General features: G+C 45.4%; 1 protein-coding gene across 6 annotated transcripts in view; it reads left to right on the forward strand.

Annotated features, from left to right (window-relative positions):
* myo6a (myosin VIa) overlaps positions 1-18924 on the forward strand; it is a 183459-nt gene that overhangs the window by 153795 nt on the left and 10740 nt on the right. For 2 of the 6 annotated variants that reach the window (XM_063223196.1, XM_063223197.1), the window contains exons 26-31: positions 3995-4203; positions 6929-7007; positions 10891-11051; positions 12971-13009; positions 13545-13580; positions 18122-18228. In XM_063223196.1, the coding sequence (XP_063079266.1) occupies positions 3995-4203; positions 6929-7007; positions 10891-11051; positions 12971-13009; positions 13545-13580; positions 18122-18228 (631 nt within the window). The remainder of the gene's footprint in view (positions 1-3994; positions 4204-6928; positions 7008-10890; positions 11052-12970; positions 13010-13544; positions 13581-18121; positions 18229-18924) is intronic. The other 4 variants (XM_063223200.1, XM_063223201.1, XM_063223198.1 and 1 more) reach the window with 3 other exon arrangements.

The following is an 18924-nucleotide window of genomic DNA, read 5'->3' on the forward strand; positions in this document are numbered from 1 at the left end:
TCTCTCTCTCCCTCTCTCCCTCTCTCCCTCTCTCCCTCTCTCCCCCTCTCTCTCTCTGTCTCTCACTGGAGGGTAGGTGAGCTTGTCAGTAGCCAGGCTACTGCTGCTGATTTTGTGGGGCTCTGCTCCTCTGGCACCCAGTGCGTACAGCTGTGCTCTCAATGACAGCTCCGGAGGTAGATGGAGAACTTAATGGACAGCAGCGCATAGGCTCATGCACAACAAACATGAAAGAAAAATTAAAGAGGACAAAATGGCCACATACATTGATGATTCAATGATGGATTTTCATCAGTGGGTTCATTAAAAAGTCACCTGCTGGAAATGCAAGATGCATTGTCCTGCTGTTTCTGCAGTTTGAAATCGTTCAGTCTTCTAATTAAAGTTTTTGAAAAGATTTCAGACATTATTTCTTTTCTGGGTGTGTGACTTTGAACATCCCTTTAGACTTTTGTCTCCATTCCTTATGAGATTTGAAATTAATAAGAAGGGAAATATAACATTTGCATTGCAAAGTAGAACTGAAAACAACAGCTGACGCCAGTGCTATTTCAAAGTATGATGACGTGAAAAGTGAGTTCCTGTGAGGACAGAAAGCAACTCCAACAAAGTTTCGACACATTTAGATAGTGCTAGACAAGTTGTTATGATAACAATAGTATAATAGAATATAAACAATGATGTCCAAACAGGAAACAATAGTATTTTTTTTTCAAGCCATACAGGAAATGTCTCAAAGTGCTTCGGCATATTTGCAAATGCATGAATATATTGGTGACTGCACACAGCATGTTAGTCATGCACTTTACAGCATGCGTGACATATCCTATTTTGAAACATATTTCTCAGCTCTGGCTGTCTCCATATGCAGAATGTGTTCCCTAGCGACAGCAGATGCCAATGCATATTAATCAACAGCTGCTGTCTATTGGTGATGTGACGTTTACAGCTTTGCCTCATCAAGCTGCTGTTACTCCGGACAAGATTTGTCACTGTTTAGCTCCCGTTTGAGCGTTTTATTGCAAAAGAAAGAGGTGGGAAAGCGGACAGGGAAAACAGAGAATTTGATGAAGCGAGAGATGAGGTGAGGGAGATGATTTGGGGGGCGGGTTGCAAGCGCACATTTTTATTGAGTAATGGGATTTTCATGATACATCTCTTGTTCAAATGTGAGAGCAATACTCACAGTATTTAGGGTTGGTAAAGTTGTGGGAGATTTATAATACATATGTATAAGATTTATACATTCTTTCTTCTGTTCATGTGTATTTTGCATGCTGGACAAATCATGCACGATGTAAAAAAATGTTGACTGTTCTGATTGATAGAACTTGGAACATCGGAAGCTAATCTACATTCTACATCAGAATATCCTCAGACAGAATAAAAATGAACTCAAACACTGCATTACATATTCACCCAGTCGGCTTCTCTGTCCCGCCCATTAAACTGCATTGTTTTCCCCTCCACCCGTGGTCGTGCGGTGCCAATCACTGCCAGTCATTTGGCATATTGATTAGCCAACATGGGAGAAAACAAGCAATTTCATGGGCGGGCCCAGAGTTGCTGACTGGATCTATGGCTGGTTGATTTATTTAAATCTACTTACAGAAGACTGTTCATGTTGGAAGAACAGCATCCAGGAACATGGTAGTTTTTTAGATGAGACAGAGCAGCTTTAGGACAGGAGACTTGTCTCAGTGTGTAGACTAGGAGGAGAGTACGGGAGTCTTTGCGCCAGCACCTCCCTTCCAGCATAACACACACACACACACACACACACACACACACACACACACACACACACACACACACACACACACACACACACACACACACACACACACACACACACATTGGTGTAGTCTACGTAGAGCGCGGGTATACGGAGTATATCCACTTCTAAATTTCAGGGATTTCAGTATACCCACTTAAAATTGATTGATCCACTATTTTGAATAGCACAAATAAATACAGCATACCCACCTCAAAAAATGTTCAAGTATACAGTATACACACCATAAAAAGTAGACTACACCACTACACACACACACACACACACACACACACACACACACACACACACACACACACACACACACACACACACACACACACACACACACACACACACACACACACACACACACACACACACACACACACACACACACACACACACACACACACACGGCTACTGAAAGTCAGATGATGGATAATGGAATGCTTGTAGCCATACATACAGCATGATGCGTCTGTAAGCAACTGTGTCTTCAAACATATATAGACAAATAACTATCTTGGTGTATAGTATCATGTAGTGCAGTACCATTGAGTGAAAGATAGAAAATCAGAGTGAACAACGATGGCAATCTTTCGGAGGAAAAACCTGGGGGAATGTACTGTACATGCGGCAGTTTTTTTTTTTTTTAATGCACAGTTGCTTGTGAAATTCAGAAATGATTTTGAGTGCTGGTCAAGAGAGGTCCACTTGTCGACTCACTGCTCATAATGAACCAAGACTTCAGGCATCTCTCCACCTCTCGCCCCTTTCATCTTCCATTCAACACCCTCCTCCTCCTCCTCCCTCTTCTGTGAGCAAAGGCATCAGGGCTTGGATCTTTACTTCTTGGGAAATTAAGGTAGCTGAAAAAGAGGTCAAGTTCACTCCCACTCCACCGAACCGAGAAAGCTGAGGATGGGGTCTGGCAGAGGTCCTCTGCGACACAGCATGTGGTGGCAAAAGGGTGCCTTCAGTAAGGTTTAGAAGTTGAAGGCAAGTAGTTGGAGTAGAGCCAAAGTTATATAGACAGCTTCATACTACTGCGACAAAGTCCTCAAGCTTTGTCCATCTGCCAGAAATGCGTAGCCAAACCTTTGTATTTATATTTGATATATCCAAATTCTGAAAGCCTCATTGATTATAAAGGTGGAAAGGTCCAAGATTTTTAATTGTCATATTTATCACATTTTTTTGTGCCAAACTACAGCCAAATTAATTGCTTCCCTTCAGGATTGCCCTTACACGTATTCCGATTTTCAAATTAGATTGCTAACAAGCATGAGAAATTCTGAGAAATGGTTAAGTAGTTATGCAGTTGTGGATCAGTGGGAAGTGAACTGTGACAGGTTTGTGAAAAAGTTAAAGGGGCTTTCAGAAGTGTAATATTTGTGGAAAAATATTGCTTTATCTACTTTCATCGCTTCAAAAGTTGGGCCCTTTGATGGGTTTTTGTAAAGTGGCACTAGCTAATCTGTAGATTTGATAACTATGTTTCCATAAAGACATCTAATTCAATGGTTCCCAATCCCTACTAAGCTACTGCCAAAATGATTCATTCAAGTCTCCTTTGAGTCCTGCAAAATAAGCCCATTCTACAGTAATGGTGCCCTCATTGAACATTATACAGTCCTCATTGAACATTATACAGTACCATTGAACATCACAGCAGTGGACTCTACACAATGCATTTCCTCACCTATCTTTTCATGGTATGTGTGTGCGTGTGCGTGTGTGTAGAGATGCATTACCATGGTAACGGTGCACAGTCATGACGCACATTGGCCACAAGCATCAGGCGATTTGCACTAAAAGCAGTGAGCACTCACTAAAGTCTCTGACTGTACAGGTGATTGTGTGTGTGTCCACACATTCCACAGAGCATGGGGATGACGTCAGAGATGTGATATTCTACTCCGAACCAGCACTCTGTGATGACGTGTATCGACATTGACTGTGAACACCAGTTATACACACCATGTTTTATGTGTCTGTGAATGCCTGTGCTGGTGTGTTGTTTGTGTGTGCAGAAATTGTGTCAAATAATAATGTAACAAATCGAGAATGACCATGAGCACCTGATGCGGTGCGCTTAAAGCTTTATCCTTACCTGTGTGTGTGGCTTTGTTTCTGTCTGTCTGTCTGTCTGTCTGCGTGCGTGCGTGCGTGCGTGCATGCCTGCGTCTCTCGGCCTCCATTGTCCGTCCTCCCCAGAGCACGATAATGACGCGCATCGAGATCGACCACGAGCACCAGGCGCTGGTGACGCGCTCGCAGCAGCTGCTGAGCGCCATGCAGAAGGCCAAGCAGGAGGAGGAGGAGCGGGAGCGTCTCCGGCGCATCCAGGAGGAGATGGAGCGCGAGAGGAAGAGGAGGGAGGAGGAGGAGCAGCGCCGCAAGCAGGAGGAAGAGGAGCGCAAAATGTGAGTTGTTTTTGCAGGGCTGGACTGGGCTGGGGCGAAAAATCAGACGGGGATTTTTTTTGCCAAAACCGGTCCACCAAACCATTGAGTCAATGAAGCTATTGACTGAGATGACAAAATCATCTAATGTGAGCTAGTTTGACCCTAACAGCCAAAATGTTTTATTAATATCTGATATCTGGAATAGGCCAAAAGATATCCTGGCCAAAATCAGCAACAGACCACTGGGCACATGCCCTGTATGCCATATGGCCAATCCAGTCATGGTGTCGTGACAGTGTCCCCTGCCCGCCAACAGGCAGGCAGACAGATGGGAAGGGCCCACCTTTTGGGCCGTCTTTTTGTATATTTGTTTGTTTGTTTGTTGTGGCAGAGAGCCACAATAACTGTGGCTGGGAGCAACTCTGTGTTGTCTTCTGGGGAAGGCCTAAGTGCCTTCCTTTCAGTTGTCTGTTTTTCTGTTTGTTTGTTTTTGCGGGAGGAAGAGGAAGACAGATTGGTAGTTTCCTGACTGAGGGAAGGCCTCATTGCAGTGCTTTGGCTTGGTTTCATTGTTGTGGCAGACGTGCACACAATTGTGAAAGTTGGAGACAGATCCCTGGTTGTTTTGATTCAAATCCACTGATACAACCGCATGTACTTTCTCTGAAGGGAAAGGGAAATAAGTTTGAAGGTTTACTTTAGAAAAAGTTAGAGAAGTTTAAACATAAACATTATATATAGTTGGACAACTGGGCTTCAGAAGGTACAACTCATTACTATATTTACTAAATTAGCTGATTGCCATTATTCCATCTCTTCAGCGAGGTATCGGAGTGAAGTATTAAAATCACCTACGTCAAGTACACAAATTCAAGCAGGGCAACTTGGTACGTGTGGGACAGTATTACTAACCTGACTCTCGCCAGATGAATGGGTTCCGCCTTGCTCCACGAACATTCCTTTGGAGCTACGCCATGGGGGTGGATAGCAGTAGGCTGGGTAGGAGGTACATCAGGCAGGGGGTGCGTTCCAATATGCGACCTTGCGTCCTCCACTTATGCTTGTGGCCTCGTACCAAGAAGTAATACGACGTGATGACATCACTGACAACAGATATTTCAATATTTCGCAAAAGCTCAATCGTAAAGTCATTTTTTAATTTGCAAACTAGTTGGTGAATGAAGAATAGTCCCCCAAAAATTGTTGTGGCTAGGCTGACAGCGGGGAAACCAGAGATTCTTTAAGTATATAGAGATATGCCAACATAATAGGTTGCTATGGGCACCTAACATGACCAGGTTCCGGTCTGCCTAAAGGGGCGTGTCATAATACTCCTAGCATTGAATAGAACAGTCCTTAGGTCTGCCTAGGTCTGCCTAGGTCTGCCCCCCCCCCCCCCCCCCCCCCCCCCCCCCCCCCCACCCCCTTGCAATAATAGAACCCGGGAAACAATGGGCCAATGGAACCTCTCTCTCTCTCTCTACTCTCTCTGGGGAAACTTAATTGTTTTCTCCACATCAGGCATCAGCAAAACGTGAGGCCACAAGCACAAGTGGAGGACACAAGGTCACATATTGGAATGCACGCAGGGTGTGTGAAGGCAGATGAGGGCCATGTTTCTCAGTGGCCCCAGACAGACACGGCACACTTGGTCACGGTTGGCTGCCATATTCTTTTTGATGAGTGTCATAAAATCCTTTCTTAGAGGGTGGTTACCCCCCCAATCCCCTTTCCCCTCCCAAACCCCAATGTCTGTAATCATTTTAGGTCATTTCGGGGAACAGACTGGAGTTGATGGGCCCGAACCGCATTATAATGTGAAAACACCACCACCTGGTTGTTGTGTGAAGGGCGCACACTTACTTACACACACACACACACACACACACACACACACACACACACACACACACACACACACACACACACACACACACACTCAGTCCCGCCGACAGGGGGGGACAAAGGGATATGTTGTCCCGGGCCCAGGGAGATAGGGGGCCCTGAATTGGGTCCCATTTACCGGTACATTGTATGTATTGGGTAGGGGGCCCTTTCAGATGACTTTGTCCCGGGCCCAGCAAAGGCTGTCAGCGGCCTTGCACACACACACACTTAGACACACACACACACGTGCACTCAAGGCATAATGCTCCACTGACTTCATCACACACGTACTTAGTCAGCTTACCTTGCTTTGGCTGGCTGGCTGCCTGCCTGCCAGAGAGTCAAAGTAATATGCATGTTATCAGACTTTCAATTACAAGCAGGCAGCGAGCCAGGGAGCTCAGGAGCTGCCTTCACCTGTTCAGGACGGGCGGGCGGACGCCGGCAGGCTGTCGAGTGCAGTTGGCAGAGTTGTTATTTACAGCATGTCTTGGCAAAACGAGCCTGTCGCCTTGTTTAAGCGCGAGTTTAGTGTTCTGACACGATGCTCCGGGGTGGCGTCTGACCTTGTGTCTGGGCCGGGACGTGATGATGCTGACTTTTTTTTCTCCACGAGATGGTCAGGACACCGGCGGAATAGGGAGGTGGACATCTATCTTGATGCCAAGAGATGTCAATGCGATGAGAGAGAAGAGGACGGGATGGAGAGAAGGAAAAGATGGAAGCTGATGTTTTTATTTTCTCTCTTTCTTTCCTTCCTTCTTGCTTTCCTATTTTCTTTATTTTTTTGCTTTTTTTCTATCTTTCCTTTCTTTCTCTCTTTATTTTTTCTTTTCTGTCTTTCTGCCTGTCGCAGGAAAGCGGAGATGGAGGTGAAGAGGAAGCAGGAAGAGGAGGAGCGGAAGAGGAGAGAGGAGGAGGAGAAGAGAATTCAGGTGAGTGTCACCTCCTGACACAGAGTGCCCTCTTCAGTGACACGCAGCAAAAGGACCCGTCCTGCTGACTCCACGAATTGCCTTTTAGTGTTTGCCCTCTAAGCACAATACTTTCCCTCTTTTCCTCTTTGTCTTTCACTTTCTCTCTTTCTTGCTCTCTCTCTCTCTCTCATTCCTCATATCCTCTCTCTCCTTTATTCTTTCTTTCTCCTTTCTGAACACGCTCTCTCTCTCTCTCTCTCTCTCTCTCTCTCCCTCTCTCTCTCCCTCTCTCCCTCTCTCTCTCTCTCTCTCTCTCTCTCTCTCTCTCTCTCTCTCTCCCTCTCCCTCTCACCGTCACTCTTTCACTGTCTCTCTCTTTTCTAGTTTCTGTTTCTTGCTCACACTTTGTTGTCTATGAAGGGCAAGGGTTTCAAATTCCTTCGATGGAAGCACTTTAGGGGTTCAATGGTGTAGTTTTCCAATTCTATGATGTGCAAGTCTACGTACATTCTTTTTTCAGTCACATCTCTTTTCACTCAGTTGCCTCTTCAGTCTACCTTTTTGATTGTTCTCTCCTCCTTGCACCATGTTTCATGCGTGTTTTTCAATCTCTCATCCCCATCCCCTCCCTTTCTCTCTCCATCGCTCTTTCTAATCTCTTTTCCATCCATTTATTTTCTCTTCAATCTATGGATTGGCAACTTCTCTCCCCCTCCAGCATCTTGACACAACTTTCGCTCGAGATTACCTCTTCTCGTCACAGCCTTTACTTTTCCTCCACTCCATTTTGCTCCTGTTCATCTTCTTTTCCACCTCCTCCTTTCTCTTCCTTCTTTTCCCGGCGCTCTCGTCCTCTCCTCCTCTCTCACTGCAGTCGTTTCCTTTCAGACCGCCCTGTGCTCTTGCCTTGAGCCAGATGAATCCTTAGCTTCTTGTCTTCATCCGCCCCTGCTCTCAAAGCTCTGATCAAAGAGGCTCTCGCCCCAAAGCCCTTCAGCCTCGGGCCCTCTTCCTCCCCTGCCCTACTCTCCACCCTTTACACTCCTCCACTCATCACTCCTTCATTCTATTGTAGCCATCCACTTCTGCTTTTTGCTTGCTAGAGACTGGCTGCCGCACCTCTCAATCTGTTTGTGTGTGTACCCTCTCTCTCTCTTTCTCTCTCTCTCTCTCTCTCTTTCTCTCTCTCTCTCTCTCTCTCTCTCTCCCTCTCTCTCTCTCTCTCTCTCTCTCTCTCTCTCTCTCTCTCTCTCTCTGTTTCTCTCTCTCTCTGTTTCTCTCTCTCTCTCTCTCTCTCTCTCTCTCTCTCTCTCTCTCTCTCTCTCTCTGTTTCTCCGTCCTGCTCTCTCTCTAGCCCACATCTTTTTCACCATTTCACCCTCGCTTACTCTCTGCCTTTGTTCAGGTTTTGTTGTTTACCCTTTTTCTGTACTCAATAAATGTCTGTTGTTCCCACAGTTTCAGGCAAACTCAATATTAATTTGGGTCTGAATATTATACTGTTCCATTTACGTCTAATGGTTGACTCCCTCAGGAGTCTGCGAGCTTAGGCGTGTCTATGTCTGTGTCTGCTAGGGCTTCTTTTAAGTTTTCCAAGTCGGTCTTTGCGCTTTAACACTTCTATTTAAAGCCCCTCAGACATGCTCTCGGACAATAATTATTTCATTCATTCATTTATTTATTTATTTGAATGAATCGATTGACACATGTTGACACCTGACCCCAGGCCGACCCGGCACACTGTATTCTAGGTGTGATGTTGATGGCTCCTAAGGGCAACACAGAGTGCTGTTCCACTACGCCCTTTGGACTAGGGGTGTAAATCACAGCCTCCATGACGATACAATTCAATATCAATATCTTACTATGCGATGCAATACGATTCGATTATTTTCGATACATGAGAATGCCCCCATTATACAATACGATTCGCTTCAACTTTTTACTTTAATACATTTCCACTTCTATTATGTTATGGAGATAGGATATTGGGCAGAGGCCATAGATTCGATTATTTTCGATACTTAAGAATGTCCCACGATGCGATGCGATTTGATTCAATCGTCAGATTATATCCCGATATACCAATACATTTCGAGTATTATTTACACCCCTACTTTGAATGTCTCACATTCGCACACTGGAGAGCGAGGCTGCCCAGTCCTCACTTACTTCAAGCTCGAACAAACTTCCTTGTTACGGGTCACAACCCATGCTATAGGTGTTAAAAAAAATGTAGATGTGCCTTTCATCCTTCTGCAAGTTGATGAGGCCCTGTAACCGCTGTGGAAGCATTACTTCAAGACTTAAAAAAAAAAAAAAAACGCTTCACAGCCTTGCTGTTCTGCAGGTCTGGTTTTAAGCGTTAATAGGTCTGGCCAGCCTTCAGACTAGAGATAGGTCTTCAGAAGACGTGCGCACGCAGGCATGCGCACACACAGACACGCACGCACGCAGGCATGCACGCACACACACACACACACACGCCCACACACAAACACTGAGCCAAGGCTCATTAGTGTCTGCTGTTTAGCCAGTCTTATCGCGGACCCCTTACACACACACACACACACAGGCTGATGCAAGGGACTCAGTGCTGCAAAAACGCACACACTGTGCACACACACACACACACTACAAAAACACACAGAGGCAGGCACACACGCCAGCGAGGGTTGTTTTTAGTTGGAGGCTTTATTGGCTGGGATGTGTGCTGGATCAGATAGGGAGTGGCAACACACACATTTGTAATCGCCCCCCAGCCTGGATGGTGGATTGCAGAGAGGGTCCAGCATACTTAATGCAGAGTGAGTGAGTGAGTGAGTGAGTGAGTGAGTGAGTGAGTGAGTGAGTGAGTGAGTGAGTGAGTGAGTGAGTGAGTGAGTGAGTGAGTGAGTGAGTGAGTGAGTGAGTGAGTGAGTGAGTGAGTGAGTGAGTGAGTGAGTGAGTGAGTGAGTGAGTGAGTGAGTGAGTGAGTGAGTGAGTGAGTGAGTGAGTGAGTGAGTGAGTGAGTGAGTGAGTGAGTGAGTGAGTGGTGTGTTTGCGTGTGCTGAGAGTATCTGCTAGTGTGCCTGTTTGTGTTTCTGAGTTTGAAGTGTTATGAGTGTGTGTGCGGCTGGGTTGGGTGCGTCTGAAAATGTGAGTGGACATATTTGCCCTTCATGAACTGGAGTTGGCTTAGAGGGAAGACATTGTCAATCCATCATTCCCACTTGTCTCCAACTTTCTCAAGTTGGCTGCGTTGTCTCGCTAGTGAGCACATACTGTACACTTTGTTATTGAGAGGGACTTGTCACAATGTGACAAGGGGAAATGAAGTAGCCTTCCCATAGCGTTCAAGACTTTTCTTGTGGGTGTGCACACGCTTCTAATCTTTATACAAAAGTCGCTGGTGTGGACAGTGGCCTTTGCATTCACCACTTACGTAAAAGCTGATTGGCTGAGTAATGCTTCTCTGCAGTGACGGTGCAGACATGTCCGTATTAAAATTAGCTGTTAAGGAAATATGAGTCTACTGTATACAATGCACTGTAAGGTGCATGATCAGGGTTTAAAGTAAAACAAAATCTAAAGGTAGTGAAAAAGGGTATTAAATGGTAGTAAATTTGACTTCAAGATTGCTGTATATACCCTGATGATTGTAGTATGCAATGCAAGTAAGACGTGTTCTTACAATCACAAAAGTATTATCTACCTTAGCAGTAGAATTCTATTTTCTGATTGGCCGATGAAGTGAACATTAATATTCAAGCACTATAATGAATTCATTTAAAAGACTTACTGTGAACTTTCTATCTCTCTCTATCCCGCTCACTCTCTCTCTCTCTTTTTCAATATTTTTTTCTCTCTCTATCTGTCTGTCTATCTCTCTCTCTCCCTCTCTCTCCCTCTTTCTGTGCAGGCGGAGATGGAGGTCCAGCTGGAGGCTGAGCGTGAGGAGGAGGCCGCTCGCCAGGCGGTGCTGGAGCAGGAGAGGAGGGATCGGGAGCTGGCCATGAGGATCGCGCAGAGCGAGTCGGAGCTCATACCCGAGGAGACGCCCGCCGACGCAGCACTGCGCAGGTATCACACAAAGACACACAGTCGTACGCACGCACGCACGCACGCACGCACACACACACGCACGCACGCACGCACGCACGCACGCACGCACACACTCATTATCATTACCTACTACACCAGTGGTTCTTAACCTGGGGTGCGCCAGAGATTCCAAGGGGTGCACGGAATTTTGTTTTTGTAGAGGTTGTGACCAAAATTAAGTTATACTGGCAAACATTATAGTTAGGCCAAATTAAGTCCAAATTAAACAAGTTTTGGTCCCCATGTAAAGTCATTCAGGTATTGATTCATGTCTCAAGCGAGAATCATTGTAATTAGTCACTCATTTATCATTTTTTATTGCATACACATGTAAAAGTTTGTGTTGGGAATGCGCGGCTCGTCTTCGGCACAGGTAAGGGGGGGCTTTAGGAAAAAAGGTTAAGAACCACTGTACTACACAATGGCTGAAAATGATTTATGCAGGTATCAGAAACACACTGACTCGTTTTCATCCCCAAGGACACTCCCAACTCAGCCCTATGCAGGCCTCACACTCACACATGTAAATCACACACGTGAATTCCCACTTACCTGCGGGACATTCCAGACAGATGTCTGTGCACGCCCATAACAAGTAGTGTTGTTAACGGCCAAGATGTAGCCATAGCTGCTGAAATGGCAATAAATGTAAACAATCAATTAATCAGGAACCCGTTTCTCGAAAGCATTGTTGCTAAGCAGTTAGCAACTTACTAGGTTTCCAATGGGAAATAGCATTGCAACCAACTTAGTTAGCAACAATGTTGTCGAGAAATGCACCCCAGTGTTGTTAACAGTCAACACTGTCATCACTGTTCACAAATTCAACACTCTTGAGCCAGTGCAGTGTGCTGTGTTGTTCCAGTTGAATACGGTCACAAGCATCCAGGTACAGCCAGTCCCCTCACCTCACCACAGCTGCTTTGGTCTGTTTTGGGCCGTGCATGTGACCACCCAGGCTTCAAAAGCCTTCAGCACAGCACAGCACAGCACACCGCACATGACACTATTGCCACCGTGGGGACACACACAGACACACACACTGACCCACACAATGTGTGTCCGTGTGTCTCTGTGTGTGCGCGTGTGTGTGTTTGTCCCTGTGTGAGTGTGTGTGTGTCCCTGTGTGTGTGTGTGTGTGTCCCCGTGTGTCCCCGTGTGTGTGTGTGTGTGTCCCTGTGTGTGTGCGTGTGCGCGCGTGTGTGTATGCGTGTGTGTGTGTGGCCTGGTGGGTCCTGCATGATATGTGTCAAGCTGTGTGTCTTGCCGAGGCGATAAGAGGTGTGAAAGAGAGCAGCAGCAGGCGGAGGTTGAGGTTGGCTGGGGCGGGAAGAGCCTTCCTGAAGCAGAGCAGAGCACAGCACCTCAGGGGCCTGTCAGGGAAATGTCAACGCTTGTCAGCAGCCTCTTCTGAGCTGTGATGTCTGTTTAACCCTTTTGTTTCTGTCTGTTTTCTTCCCCCCTTCCTTCCTTTCTTTCTTTCTGTCCTTTCTCTTTCTCTCACGGGGTCCTCTCTCACTCTGTCTCCCTCTGTCTCCCTCTGCCTCTTTATCTGTCCTATTCTATCTTTCCCTCTCTCTGTTTGTGTCTCTGCCTGTCTGCGTGGCTCTCTCTCTCTCTCTCTCTCTCTCTCTCTCTCTCTCTATCTCTCTCTCTCTCTCTCTCTCTGTCTGTCTCTCTTTCTCTCTTTCTCTCTCTCTCTCTCTCTCTCTCTGTCTCTCTCTCTCTTCCACCTACTTCCCCTCTCTATGTCTCTCTCTCTCTCTCTCTCTCTCTCTCTCTCTCTCTCTCTCTCTCTCTCTCTCTCTCTCTCTCTCTCTCTCTCTCTCTCTCTCGCTCCCTCCTACTTTCCCTCTCTATGTTTCTCTTCGATTCTCCATTTTCCTTTTTTCTTTCAGTAATGGCTCAAGTGCACCATCCTCCCCAGAGACAGTGAAGTAAGACCATAGCTTACACTTCCCCATTCCCCAGACTTTCTATCCCCAGTCGAAATCTGACATACTTTCCATGATCTTTGCCCGTTTGACCCCCCCACTCCCTCTTCCTCCACGCCCCCTCTTCCTCCACGCATGCCCCATGCCCCAGGCGTCCCCATTCCCCCCTCCTCGGCCTCCCTTCAAGCCCTCCTCTCCCACGCACCCTGCCAATCAATCCCACTCCTCCTGATTCTAATCGTGGAACGCTGCCGTTAACTTGTAAAACTAAACTAATAATGAACCGCCCAATGATTCACAATGAATCACAGTCAACATTTTAGATCTGCTGTATATATTTCTGCTTCATGTATCATCTTATTGCTGTATCCTAAGTATAGTTTAAAAAAAATCCCAAGCATCATGATCTCACTTATGCAATCAGACATTGATCCAACGCACAAGGGATGAATCAGCCTTGGGTACTGGCGAGAAACCTGCATAGAGAGCTGTAAGGTTTTAGATTTTTTTTTTTAACATGATGGTTTTCTGTTTTCAGTGTTCCAGGACAGCAAAAGCTGAAGAGCTTGACAATGTAGGTGTTTGTATTCCATCTCACCAATAGTTTTCAGCTGTAGAGACACACCGGAGTTAGGGGGATGTGGCACTCGGTCACCAACATATTCTGCACACTGGGTGTTCGTTTGCTGTAGTGGTAGTGGTGATGGGCATTCTTGGTATCAAAACTACAATGTAGTACCACATATTGTAGATGTATGCAGTCTGTAGAAATGATTTCAATGATGACCTTAACTTGGTTAAGGAGATATGCTTGTAGGAAACCCCCAAGTTGGTTTGAAGAAATACAGTATGTGGTTCTGGCTTGTAGTTTGTAGTGGGATTGTAGTTTGCAAACCGTTTGTAAAGTCCAAAAAATCTGGAAAGAAGTCTCTTTTCAGCCTTTTGAGTTGTAAACTGTTGTTCTGACCCTGAATTTAGTTTTCCACTGAGCTCCCTCCATTATCTCGTCCAATTTATCATGTCATGAGTCTTGCTGGCATATTCACCATAGCACTAATAGTCCCACCCCCATACCACTTAGAAGAACAGACTCAGGTTCATAAAGGTGATATCCTGTCTCTTCATTTTTGTCAACCAACCGACCAAAAAATATTATCTCTGATTATTATTATCCAACCATTATCTCTGTGTTTTACAAGAGGGAGAGTAGAGAGCAAGCCACGGTTTTGTGTTGCAGAAGCAAAAAGTTTATTTTATGGTACAGTACTTTCTGGATAACAACAGGGGAACAGAGAGAAATTAACGGGTGAATAGGGGGAAATTACAAAGTAAATACTGTACTTTGTAATACACATATCTCAAGAATTACTGTGAAACTACTGTGTATTTTCTGGGTAACAATAGAGTAACAGAGAGAAATCACCTATTAGACACCATCTAACTTCTCCCTGTTACCCTGTTTTTACCCAGAAAATACACAGTAATTTCTTTGACTTTGTAATACCCCCTTTTTACCCGTTTGATACCATGTATCTCATCTCTATTACCCCTTTCTTATCCAGAAAGTGCACTGTAATTACTGTACCATAAAAGAAAGCGTTACTAACCGTTGGAATTGAACATGACAGAAATGTTTGAGGGAGGACCAAACCAGATTCCAACCAGAGCATTCCCATGTCTCTGCTAACGGGCATGTACTGTGCTATCATCGTCTGACATGAGAAGCGTCCTCTCGAGAAGGGGTAATGGATGAAAAAGAAGCAGAACCGCTGAGCGCCAGCAGATTTGTGTTTGAAGACCGTGGAGGGCGGCTGAGCAATGGCTTGGAAAAAAATGATGTGTTTTTCCTTTAACATATGCTCATGCAAGCAAGACGGGTTCTCTCGCTCTCTCACTCTCTCACTCTAATGTGACTTGTCAAAGCTGTTTTAGTGATGATGGGGGAAGAAGTCCCTTCTCTGCAGCGTTTGCAGCGATGGCCACAATACCTTGTACAGTAACCCACTCCTGGTCCTTATCCCCTTGACAACAAGGATCCCATTTGAATGACGTTTTATGGCTGAATAATTATGGCTGTATTTGAAAAGGGCAATTCATTACATGCAGAGGTCCGACCATCTGTACAAGACATGAATTTAGAGGGACCAACCCCTTTCTGTTGCTCCTCAGCACTTTTGAGTTTAGTTGCAGTGTGCATGTTATTATGCAAATTGCCCATCTGCATATGAAGAATCTGCCACATGTTTGCAGTAAACCTGACTGGGGCGGCATTTTAGTGTATGTATTCGTGGTGAGATGCGAGTGTCATGTTGGCCATGGATTCACAGATTCACAGAGAGATTTACGTTTTCTCTGTACTTGTGTGCCTCTATGCATCTGGGTGTGCTTGCCTGCATGTGTGTGCAATTTAAATATTATTGACACTGCACAGCAAACAATTGTAGGATTTAAAAATACCACAACACATTTGTACTACGAACCACACACACACACACACACACACACACACACACACACACACACACACACACACACACACACACACACTCCACACACACACACACACACACACACACACACACACACACACACACACACACACAGATTCCGTAGCACAGCAGAGAATTCTGAAGGTCACATTAGGGATACATAAACATAAACACAAACCCCCGACTCAGAGATAAACAACAAATGAATTTAAATTGGTTCATTTCTTGTACTGCCGCCTTCTGAAGTGCCACAGTTCTGCAGAGGAAATGCTAAACCCTAGTCTTTGCACATATCGATGATGAAGTGTTTCAGTCTCTGCAGTGTGTGTCCAGAGACATACTAATGTGTGTGTATACACTGTTATCACCAGAACTCTTGAGAAATGCTGAGCTCTATGCAGATATTATTGATGAAGTGCTAGCAATCTTTGCCGTGTGTGTCCAGAGAAATATTAATATGTCAAACTGGCATCATCACTTTTCGTAGGGAGGAAATGGCCAAGGAGATGTCTGATCTTCTCACTCGGTGGGTAGTGATGTGTTTTTTTTGTTACCACACAAGCAAGAATGAGAATTGAGCACTTCAAAAAGCACTTCAAAATCAACAGTTAATGAAATTGTATCAACCACTCCAGTTAATTGTATTAGTTATTTCATTTTAAGTAATTGCATATGAGATTGAAAACACTGGATATGCATGACAAGTTGATTTGTGACCAGCTGCCTAGAGACAGCAACGTGTTTGTAAATAAGGAATATATTTATTTAATTTTAATGTACGTACCGGTATTTGCTTTCTATTTGCTGCACAAATTGAACATTTTTTCTGATTAAGAGCACTCCCATGTCCCAATGAATCAGCACAGCAAATATGAAAGCTGTAATTTCTTTCAAAAGGAATGTCTTAATATAGTAAAGATCTCCCACAGACCGTCCCTGACACTTTCTAAAAAGTGCTAAAAGAAAAGAGGTAAGAAGGTTTGTCACAAGGCCAATTGATCATTACGTCTAACTATCCCTCAGTGCTGCCAATCCTCTGATCCACATCTAAGGATCGCTATCTCCTCTCATTTCGTTTCCCGCCGTGTGGGCGTCAATGCCTCAGAAACGTGCCGAGGATGATCCTCACACATCAAAAGCGTTGGTCTATAATTGGCTTTGTCAGCGTTCCTGTAACGGCCCGCCATCACTAGCATTTTCCCCCTGTAAGACCCTCCCTCTCACTTGTTAAGAATCCAGACAAATGAGGGGTGGGCAGCTGTGTGCTGTGGACTGGACGCTGCAGCGCTGATGTGACTGGATGACCTCTTCAGCAACGTGCCGAGGATGATCCTTAACACAACACACTTCACTTTATAATTGGCTTTGACAGCCTTCTGGAAGACGAGCCACCGCTAGCCATCACCGTGTTGCACGTGCACAGCAGGGGGGCAGGAGAGCAGCAGGTGACGCGCTGGACCTCGCCTGCTAAGGTCAACAAGTCTGCCACGCTGCTCCCGAGAGCTAGCGACTTAACCTTTTCATTTGGGCGGCTAGCAGACGAGCACATGGCCGAAGGATGATGGACCCAAGAGCAAAAAAGCCATCGGTCCCACCTAGCCAATAGGATTATCAGAACCTGAAGCCGCTTGCTGTTTATCAGAGGTGTCAATCCCGGCTTTAGGAAATAAGAAAACCTGCGCCCATGCATGCCCCTCTGCCTGGGCATTTAGCACAGGTGACTAGGCCTAAGTCATCAATCTACTTTGAGGGGATTGCTTGTGTTTGGATCCTCATTAGGACCAACTGGTGGAGAAGAGGGTTGTCGCATGAAATATCTGACGTGGCTTTTGTATTTCTAAGACTGTAATTGACACCTCCAAAGTGTACAAATGCCTCACCTCCTCTCCCGCTGTGAGGAGGGTATCTAGTGTTGGAGGCAGTGAGAGGGTGGGCGGAGGGGGGCGTAGACACTGGACCAAGTGTTGATTGGATGAATTTGGAGTTAAGAGGGTGCAAGGCAGGCGAAAGGTGAGGAAGGTGAGTATGTATGTTGCAGAAAGGCTTGACTGACGCACGTTTGGGTCTGTGTTTTTGTTTTGTTGTGGTTCAGACAGTCCCCCCTCGTGACTATTTTGCACTCAACTCAACTGATTATTCCATTCTGTGAATCTTATCCACCAAGTGGCGTTGCATTCTCAGGGATAATCTGGCGGTCCATTTTATTGATCACATTGGCAGAAAGAGAGTTCATTCATTTTGCATCAAAAAGGCGGGTTTTCTCTCCATTAACTCGATCCCCCCTCCCTCCCCCCTTTCCCGAAACCATGCTTGTCCTTCTTTCCTTAATACGCCTGTCCGTCATTCCCTGAAACTCCTGGAAGACTTACAAGTCCAGTTACAAGTTAGTGATTTCCACCACTTGGTTTAGTGGTTTCTTCTTTGACTTAAATGTTTTAATCTCCTTTTTTTGTTGTTCCATGCTCTCTCTCTCTCTCTCTCTCTCTCTCTCTCTCTCTCTCTCTCTCTCTCTCTCTCTCTCTCTCTCTCTCTCTCTCTCTCTCTCTCCCTCTCTCTCTCTCTCCCTCTCTCTCTCTCTCTCTCCCCCTCTCCCTCTGCTGCTGTACTTATGCGCTCCTCCTCAAAGGGGCCCATCGGTGCAGGCCAACAAGGCTGCCGCTGCCAACGTCAAGAAGTACGAGCTGAGCAAGTGGAAGTACGCCGAGTTACGAGATGCCATTAACACATCCTGCGGTAAGGCCGGGGTTCAAGAGTTAGCATCTGCTGAAGCTTCAGGTTTTAAGACTACCTGAGTGTCTGTCCTCTGTTTTTTTTAAATAATTAAGTACTCAATTCTCAGAGTTTTTTAACACTTGTGTTTGTTCTCATCAGCCGTGTGCAAACACTTGAATATGGGTGATTAACTGACTCTGCTTGTAGAATCCGTTTTAATTAGCCAGCAATTTTTAAGGGCTGTTTAATTGCTATGCGGTGTCTCTGGGCTACTCTGGGTCCCCACCTCTCTTTTACAGCTCCACATTTCCAGCATTTAATCCTCTTGTCTAGTGTGATCTTCAATCTAAATGTCAAGAGCCTAAAGCCTAACTGCTTTATGTCCTTTTCCGTTGAACTCACAACCTCTTAAAATCAATCTCCTTCTGAGGAATCGTGTGTGAATTGAGTTGTATTTTTTGGCTGACTAAGACAACCAAAGGCCCTATTGCAAAAAAGATCAGCACCTACTGTGCTGCCAATGCAGGTTAGACCATGCAAGATAGCTGTATAACTTAGTGATCATGATTAATCTGATGGCACAGCCCCTGTAACATGAAGGGAAGACTTCCAGGCATCTTTAATTGTCAAAATGAACTGACTGCTTGGTTACTCAGACCATTCTCCTCACCCAATAACAGCTACAGTAGTACACAAACACAGAAATGTGGTAAATTT

Source organism: Engraulis encrasicolus, chromosome 18 (assembly GCF_034702125.1).
Source record: "Engraulis encrasicolus isolate BLACKSEA-1 chromosome 18, IST_EnEncr_1.0, whole genome shotgun sequence".
NCBI classification, from domain to species: domain Eukaryota; kingdom Metazoa; phylum Chordata; class Actinopteri; order Clupeiformes; family Engraulidae; genus Engraulis; species Engraulis encrasicolus.